Here is a 9,094-nt window from a genome sequence, read left to right as displayed (position 1 = left end):
TTGATCAAATATGGTTAAGGTTTCCTAACCATAGACATGTGTTTTCATTTGATAATGGGATCACATCATTAGGAGAATGATGTGATGGACAAGACCCATCCGTTAGCTTAGCATATTGATCGTTCAATTTATTGCTATTGCTTTCTTCATGTCAAATACTTATTCCTTCGACTATGGGATTATGCAACTCCCGGATACCAGAGGAATACCTTGTGTGCTATCAAACATCACAACGTAACTGGGTGATCATAAAGATGCTCTACAGGTATCTTCGAAGGTTTTTGTTGAGTTGGCATAGATCAAGATTAGGATTTGTTACTCCGAGTATCGGAGAGGTATCTTTGGGCCCTCTCGGTAATACACATCATAAGAAGCCTTGCAAGCAAAGTGACTAATGAGTTAGTTACAGGATGATGTTTTACATAACGATTAAAGATACATGCTGCTAACGAGATTGAACTAGGTATGAAGATACCGATGATCGAATCTCGGGCAAGTTACATATCGAACGACGAAGGGAATTGTGTATGTTGTCATATGGTTTGACCGATAAAGACCTTCGTAGAATATGTAGGAGCCAATATGGGCATCCAGGTTCTGCTATCGTTTATTGACCAGAGAGGTATCTCGGTCATGTCTACATAATTCTCGAACCTGATGGTCTGCACGCTTAACGTTCATTGATGATATAGTGTTATATGAGTTATATGATTTGGTGACCAAATGTTGTTTGGAGTCCTGGATGAGATCACAGACATGACGAGGAGTCTTGAAATGGTCGAGAGGTAAAGATTGATATATAGGACAATGGTATTCGGACACCGGTAGGGTTTCGGGATGCACCGGGTAGCCATCGTGTCACTCAAAGGGGTTTCCGGACACCCCCGGTAGGTGTTACGGGCTTAATGGGCCAAGGGAAGGAGAGACCCACAGGGGGCTGGTGCGCCCCTCTCCCTTCGCGGCCATCCCTAGGGAAGGAAAGGGGGGAGGGCCATCTACTCCTACCTTTCCATCTCATGGGAGAAAGGAAAGGGGGCTCCACCCTCCCCTGCCTTTCCCCTGCACCTATACAAGGCAGGGGGCCGCGGCTTGGGAGAGACCCCAAGTAGGATTCCTCCTACTTGGGCGTCCCCTTTGGCTGCTCCTCCCTCCCTTCCACCTATATATATGTGGGAAGGGGGCGCCTAGCACACAACAGACAATTGCCTAGCCGTGTGCAACCCCCCCTCCCCTCCATTGTTTACACCCCCGGTCATATTTTCGTAGTGCTTAGGCGAAGCCGTGCGAAGATGACTTCACCATCACTGTCACCACGCCGTCGTGTTGCCGGAACACATGCACTACCTCGCCGTCTTGCTGGATCAAGAAGGAAGACGACATCATCGAGCTGAACGTGTGGTGAACGCAAAGGTGACATACGTTCGGTCCTAGATCGGTTGGAACGCGAAGAAGTTTGACTACATCAACCGCGTTGTCAAATGTTTCCGTTTATGGCCTACGAGGGTACGTAGACACACTCTCTCCTTCGTTGCTATGCATCTCCATGGATATCTTGCGTGTGCGTAGAAAAAAAATTGTTTTCCATGCAACGTTTCCCAACGTGATATTCTTGTGTGTGCTTGTTTGCTTTATCACTGAGTAGATTTTATTTCGTACTCTTGTTTTCTATCTCTAGTTATGTGTAGGAAACGTAAAATACCAAAAAAAAACAATAGTTGTACCTGCTAACCTAATGGTCGAAGAACCACCCAAAATATATCATAATGTTGAATCTTTCTACTTGGATCATCTTCGATCCTTATGTGCTCGTACTGAAACCCAACTAATTTAGTTGAGGGGAAATCATTAAATGAGCATGCTTATTTTGTGCGACACCACTTATCTCAAAAGGGAAAAAATTACGGGGTCAAATTAATTTTTTGCAATGTTATGCTTGTAATTTATGCGAAATACATGATTTTACTTGTTGTTCTAAAGATCCTAAAAAAACACCTTTCATTCCCGTGTGAGTTTAAGGATAATGGAATCTTATCTTCTTATGTCAAAAGTGTTTATAGTTATTATGATATTTAATAAACCAAGAATTTGTTGCTTTTAAGGGTGCTTATGAAATTGCTTCTTTGCTTGAAAAGTATGATGCTACTTTTTACAAATCTAAAATTTTGGCCATACTTAAATATTGCAATGAAAACTATGCTTCTAATCCTAATTTTAAAGAATATATTGAGGATGTCTTCGCTGTCCAAGAAGAGACTGATATTTTACATAAATCTATCGAAGAAGAAATTGTTGAAATTATGAGCTCATTAGATAAAAAAGATGATGAGAAGAGCAAAGAACAAAAGGAGAAAGAGTGAAATAGCTACCCATGCCCATCTTTTAATGAGAGTCACTCTTCAACTCATACATTGTTTAATTTTCCTTCGTGTTTACTGAAGGATGAATGTTATGATAATTGCTATGATCCTTTGGATTCGTTTGAAATATCATGCTGAAATTGATGCTTGCTATACTTGTGACCATGATGCCAATTTGAATTATGCTATGGAGATGAACTTGCTATAGTTTATGTTAAGAATGAACTTGCTGATGTTGCACCCACACATGATAGTCATATTATCTTTTTGAATTCTATTGGTTCACTCGAGAAAAAAATGGTTCCCCATGTGAAACAAAAAATATATAAAAACAATTTCTAATTGAGCCTGAGACAGTCGTGCCAAGCGTCCAAAGTCCTATGTCTAAGTCAGCAAAAATATCACGCGCGCGCTATTTATGTGTGTGCAATGCTCTCTATACATGTGTGTGCTTCTAGCATTTCTAAAGACATGCAAGCACTCCCTTATATAGTGGTCATTCCTTTTCATCGCGGACGAAACTTGCCTGCTCCCCCGTGTGTGCCCATCCGTGCTCCCGCATACGTGGCTTGATTTGATTGGAACAAAATAAGGCCCGACCCCACCCCTATAAAATGAGGGGAAAGATGATTAGATTAGAAAGGAAAAAGAAAAAAAGACAGCCGTAGGATAAAGTGGGAGCACGGATGGAAGCATGGAGAAGAAGTAGGCAAGTCGGATCCTTTCATCACCAGCGGTATGGGACTAAACCTCTTACCCGCTGCATGCATGTCTTCTGCTCTTGCGGGCAAGCGTGTAATACAGCCAAATCAGGTTGTGGTGGGGCTGGTTGGATAAGAAATGGAATGGGCCAGCAGGACGACAGAGTAGCTTAGCTTCCTTTCAAAAAGAAAAAAAACATTTTCAAAAAGAAAAAAAGCAACAGTAGCAAACTTGGCTCCGTGCAATCAATTTTTCCTAATCGACAACAAACAATCCGATGTTTTTTCTTCTTCTACTCCCTGCAATTTAATTTTTCCGAATCGTCAACAAACCATTGGATGTTTTTCCTTCTACTACTCCCCGGAATTATCGGCGGCACACATTACCAATTTAGACTATCGTTTGGTTTAATCAGCCGATGTACATGATTGTATCAACTCATGATGCAATTAATCATCACATTTTACATGGCCAAGTAATTGTAGATATTACATGACCAAGTAATTATATTTTACATGACCAAGTAATTATAGTTGAAGAGAGATTGGAGGGAGGTCGTCGGCGAGGAAGACAGGAACGGTGGAGGGCGGGCGACAAAATTATATTTGGGCTTGAGATCGAGGCTGGCAAAGGAAGGAAGATCGAGGCGGGGCGTGGGGAGTGAAAGAAAGAGAATGACGGAAGGAACGGGGCGCGGGTCCCACTCCAGAAACATCGCCTTCTTTTTTTGGGAATGGCTACAGGGCAGTCGACTAAAATTTCATTGGGGGTCAGCAGAATCAACATGAAGCATGAGATCAAAAACAAACGCACCAGATTATCTCTTCTACCTCGAACTGTTTCTTCCAGAAAAACAGATCGTCTTCCCCGCCGCCCTGCTGCCACCGGCCAGGCCGCCTACTACTGCCGCCCACGGCCGGCGGCGCTCCCGTACCGCCTCGCCCTCCCTGGAACCACCCCCCACCGCCGCTCTCCCACCGCCCCGGCCATCCCTCTAGGCCCGGCCGCACCGAGTTTTTTCTCTAGCGAATCCCCACACCACCGCCCCCCACTACCGCCCACCCCGAATCGTAAGATAGACACCGAGGTAGCCTGCCCAACGAGCTTCTTCCTCCCCTCTGGCGAGTTTCTTCCTCCCCTCTGGCTATTTCTTCCTTCGACCAAAATCGACTGACCCAACTGCGAAAACTCGACTGAAATGCAGCTATTGCGAGACTAGACAGCAACGCAAGAAACGAACGGACGAAGCCACAGGCGGCCATGGCGCCACCCGAGGCAGATGAGAAGGGCGCGAGCGCAAGGGCCATGCGTGGGCATCTGGGTGGGGCAGCAGCTGCTGGAGGGCTGTTTTGGGCGAACTGGCGATCCGATCGTTTCGAGTGCCGCGTGCGTTGCTAGTAGTGCTGAATCGATCAAAGAAAAGATCAATCAAGAGCTTGTGCACGTGCGTATGTTGCCTTCCGGGCGGCAGCAAGATCGATCTGCCGGCTGGCTGCTGTTGCATGTGCATGTGTGTGTTGTTAATTGATCGGTATAGAACTATAGATCAAGCTAGTACATTGGAGGATCGCAGCAAGGATCAAGTGGAATCGTCAGCATGCTTCATCATCGTCGTCCCGTGTCCCCGGAGGTACAATCAACCGCCTGGAGCCAACAAATCGGTAGGGCTGGCATACTCGTCTAACTAATTGATCGGCCTGAGAAAACTGTATGCAACAAACCAATGTGTTCATCTACAGGAACCCGATGGCTGGCCTGTGTAAAACAAAGGGTTTAGGATTTGTGGCACGCCTCCAACGTGGGGTGGCCTTTGTATTATATAAGGGGTACATCATCGTGTACAAATACAATTACAACTATAATACATGTAGGTCCAGTATATACAAAGTCTAACACCCTCCCTCAATCTCAACCGTGCTCAGAAGACTTTACTAGGTTGAGATTGCGCCTACAGCCTTCAAACTGAGGAAGAGACAATGGCTTGCTGAAGATGTCAGCAAGTTGATCCTTTGAAGGGATGAACTGGATAAGAAGCAGCTTCTGGGCAACACGTTCTATGATAAAGTGGTAATCAACTTCAATGTGTTTTGTTCGGGCATGGAATACAGGAATCAAAGACAGATACGTAACACCGATGTTATCACACCAAAGAACAGGAGGTTGCTCCTGAGAATCCTCAACTCTCAAAGCAAGGACCGTGTCCAAATCAGCTCAGTTGTAGCATTTGCAACCGCTTTGTACTCAGCCTCAGTGCTACTGCGGGACATTGTTGCTTGTTTACGAGCACTCCAGGCGATCAAGTTAGCACCAAGGAACACTGCATAGCCCCCCGTTGATCGCCTGTCATCCAGGTTCCCAGCCCAGTCTGCATCAGAGAACGCGGAAAGAGCTCCATAGGTCGCCAGTTGCAGATGCAAGTCATAAGGAGTCAACCGAATATAGCGTAATATACGCTTAACAGCAGTCCAATGAGAATCTCGAGGTGCATGCAGAAACTGACAGACACGGTTGACAGCATAAGAGATATCCGGACGAGCGATAGTCAAGTACTGCAGACCACCAACAATACTGCGATAGTCAGTGGCCTCATCAGCAGAAAGAAGTGAACCATCGAGAGCAGACAGTTTGTCAGTAGAGGACATAGGTGTAGTAGCAGTCTTGCACTTGAGCATACCGGCACGTCGAAGAACATCAAGAGAATACTTCTGTTGGGTCAGTGTCAAACCAGAACCAGAGTATGAGACCTCCAGACCGAGAAAATAGTGCAGCTTCCCAAGATCCTTGACCGCAAAATCAGCACGCAAGGAAGAAACCAAGCGAAATCTCAAAGGCACATATAAAAGTTAAGTCAAATTTTAAACATCCGAAGATACCAGCTTTCATAACTAAACTTTTCATCGTTTCAAGATAAAAATGTTTAGCCCCTGTACAGTGCTTCTTCCTTAGCTACCCAGAGTATCTCCACTTCCGCTTCTTTTTACTCAATGTATATGATTTGACTCGAGTCAATCTTCATAAATTTGACCAAAATTATATAAAAAATATCAATATCTACAATATGAAATTAAGTCCATGATGCATCCAATGATATTGATTTGATATCGTGAATGTTAATTTTTCTCTTTATAATTTTGGTCAAACTTTACAAAGTTTTGACTTAAGACAGAAAAGAAAAAAGAAACAAAGGGAGTAACATTCACTACTGGCTAGTCAACGTAAGTACGTCTAAGTCTGGCTGGAACCATATGGCGTTCATGGGCTCCTTGGCATAGAAGGAAGGGTAGTAGCATTGCTCCCGGAATGAGTAGAACGTTTGGTTCCTGCCACCATCGGTGATCTCACTATAGCTCGGGAGGAACATCTTGTTGCATAAATCTTCTCCAGCAGGCGGCACAGTAATCAGAGCATTGCTCCTATCCCAAAACACGGCCGCATCCTCCATGCCTTGGAACTCGGACCAAACCATGTGAGACCGATCAAGCTTGAATGTTCTGAAGCCATCTCCGTTCTCTCTGACGATGGCAATCAACTCTTGCTTCCACTCCACCAAATAGCTGTAGTCCCATTCATAAAGATGCACCTCATCGCTTCCGCGTATTGGTTGATCTGGCTTTTCGAGGACATTCCACTCCATCTCATCTAGGTCCGGGTCCACGACGGCTAGTTTGCCATTGATGTCCAGGAAATAGAACACTCCATCTAGGAAGACGGGGCTATGAGATGCCATGAGGAAGGTCACATCGTCGTCACCTAAGCATTGTTTCCTCCAATCCTTGTCTCCCATTCGCCATGTTCGTATCATGACAACTTCACCGTCTGGGGTAGTTCCTACAGCGAGGACCACGAAGTCCGGTGAACCCGGCATGGAAGAGAATGACAAACCTTTGAGGCCAAGGACATCCAAAGGTGGAAGAGCAATCACATGGCCGCCATCAGGGTAATTCTTGAACGGATTCACAAGGAAGAACATGCGGTCGCTGCCTCTCGACACGATGACCCAGCCATTCTTTGTGAAATGCAGTAACTGTGATCCCTCAGATTTGAGAACTGGAGCAGGGATGTTTATCCTGATGCTATACTTCTTCTCGCTCACCGGATCGAAGACCTCGACAAGATCCTCCTTAGTCCTTCCTGTTGGCCGAGTTGTCATGAGCAATGGCGACACTTTTGCTTGTTGGATCGGACTCTTAATTGAGTTCCACTGCTTACAGACAGCTTTTAGGTGTAGGAAATCAATGAATGAAATCTTGGGTACTAGTAGCTGCAACAAGTCGATATGGAGATCACACCACTGCCTGTCCGCTAGAGAGGCGGCAGTCTTCATCATGTCCTCATTTTCCTCTTCTCTGCAGCAATGTTGAGTTCTTGTTTGCATCACCTGTCGAAGTACAGATTAAACTCGCGTACTCAACCTAGTAAATTTCCCTTGTTTCTAGTCAAATGAGTTGTCAAAGTAATAATAATAAGACTTACTTCATTGGAGACATCATCAGAAGTGTCAATGGTTCGTGTTGCTTCCAGACCGAAGCTGCAAAAGTGATACGTATATAGAAACCTTATAAACTATCACATCACATTGATCAAGCACACAAAATACTACTACTAATAATAATACTTGTTCAAATCGAACCAGTCGAATTAGACTTACCTAGTGGGAAGAGCCCAGAAAACTTCCTCACCATCATAATCAACGTCACATCCCTCGACTATGCTGAGCTGAATGGTCATATCATCCAGAGACACGGTGTAAATACCAAATTCACCGCAAACCTTTTGCAGCACATGGATACAGTTGGGCTGTGTTCTTGCTTCAGACGCCGACTGGACTGCGAAATTGAACCTGCCTAAAAAGAACGTTCTGTCGCCGATGGTTTCCACCGCCTCCCACGCACTGCCCTCATCATTCCATCGGAAAACCTTCACATCGACCACCTCTGGCGGGCAGCCATAGTGACAGCAGCGCACCAAGAATAGCTCGCCACCGGGACATGGCACCGGGTAGCACTTGTATCCATTGTGCACTGGGCACGGCGGTGGAGGCGTCATGTCGGCCCTCTCGACGACCGGCGCCGGACCGGATGCGTCGACGGCCACCAAGGATGACATGGTCGTCGCGTACACCTTCCTCTGGCGGCCAGGGGTTATGGGGCCGTCGAACCAATCGTTGTCATCGACTAACTCCACCGGGAGGCTGGACCACTCGGCATCACCTGGGCGGCAATGTAGGAGGGACCTCACCTTCTCGAGCACGACGGTGCAGTCGGGCGGCGTTTGGCCCGAGAGCGCGCAGCCGAACCGTAGGTGCGGCCCAGCTGACGGCTCCTTGGGCAGCGGCGGGAGAGCGATCGCGATGGGGGCCGACAACGACGTATCAGCAAAGCTCACGAGGGAGCACTCGTTGGTGCTCTCGTCGAGCATGAGGGACCAGTCTCCGTCCCGGCCGAGGCATCGTTTTTCTTGAAGCGCCGGCATGTCCAGCGTCTCGTCCCAGCGGCGACATCCATCGAACGGGGCGACAAGAACGGGTTTGCTCGTGCGGTTGAACTGGATCACCCATGGCGGCGACTGTGGCGTCTTGGCCATGGGGCAGAGTCCTTCAATCCCTGTTGAGCAGCTCGTCTAGATCGATCTCGTCTGGATCGATCTGATCCGATTATATGGAAGTTTGAGAGGCAGACCCGTCCGTGTCGGGAACTCGATCGGGTTTGACATGGATCGATCCCTTTGGAGAGGAGCGATTTTTCTAGCGGCGGTCCCTGTCTGTCACACGATACGTTTCCGTAGTGGATCCACTTACGGAAGACTTAAACGGGAACGCGGTCAACGATCCAACCAGCGCTCCCTTTTTCATTCATTTTTTCCTTTCCATCCAGTTCCATCCAGAATAAAAAAAGATGTCAATATCCATCACACGTGTGGCATAATAGGCACTCGTCCACACAACGTGTGTGGCATGAGCGGGCGAAGCCTACACGGGCTGTGTGTGGACGAATAGTAGAATTGTCCACACGCGTGGGCGCAGCTACTTCGTGCCA

General features: G+C 46.7%; 1 protein-coding gene across 1 annotated transcript; it reads right to left on the bottom strand.

Annotated features, from left to right (window-relative positions):
* Positions 1 to 6,006: 6,006 nt before the first annotated feature.
* Positions 6,007 to 8,753, bottom strand: LOC123040552 (uncharacterized). Its single transcript, XM_044463363.1, has 3 exons — positions 7,708 to 8,753; positions 7,533 to 7,587; positions 6,007 to 7,437 (listed from the first exon to the last, which is right to left on the bottom strand). Exons 1-3 carry the CDS (start codon positions 8,640 to 8,642, stop codon positions 6,259 to 6,261), a joined length of 2,169 nt encoding a protein of 722 aa, XP_044319298.1. The 5' UTR covers positions 8,643 to 8,753; the 3' UTR covers positions 6,007 to 6,258.
* Positions 8,754 to 9,094: the final 341 nt, after the last annotated feature.

Source organism: Triticum aestivum, chromosome 2B, assembly GCF_018294505.1.
Source record: "Triticum aestivum cultivar Chinese Spring chromosome 2B, IWGSC CS RefSeq v2.1, whole genome shotgun sequence".
Classification (NCBI taxonomy): domain Eukaryota; kingdom Viridiplantae; phylum Streptophyta; class Magnoliopsida; order Poales; family Poaceae; genus Triticum; species Triticum aestivum.
Note: the sequence above shows the minus strand (reverse complement) of the source record. Positions and strands in the feature narration are given on the sequence as shown.

Bases quoted from the DNA above. Each gene is read 5' to 3' on its own strand.
- LOC123040552 (XM_044463363.1), bottom strand. From the start codon at position 8,642: ATGGCCAAGACGCCACAGTCGCCGCCATGGGTGATCCAGTTCAACCGC. The intron at 7,588-7,707 runs GTAAGTCTAATT...TCACTTTTGCAG, and splicing joins TTCTGGGCTCTTCCCACTAG to CTTCGGTCTGGAAGCAACAC. The intron at 7,438-7,532 runs GTAAGTCTTATT...GTACTTCGACAG, and splicing joins CTGATGATGTCTCCAATGAA to GTGATGCAAACAAGAACTCA.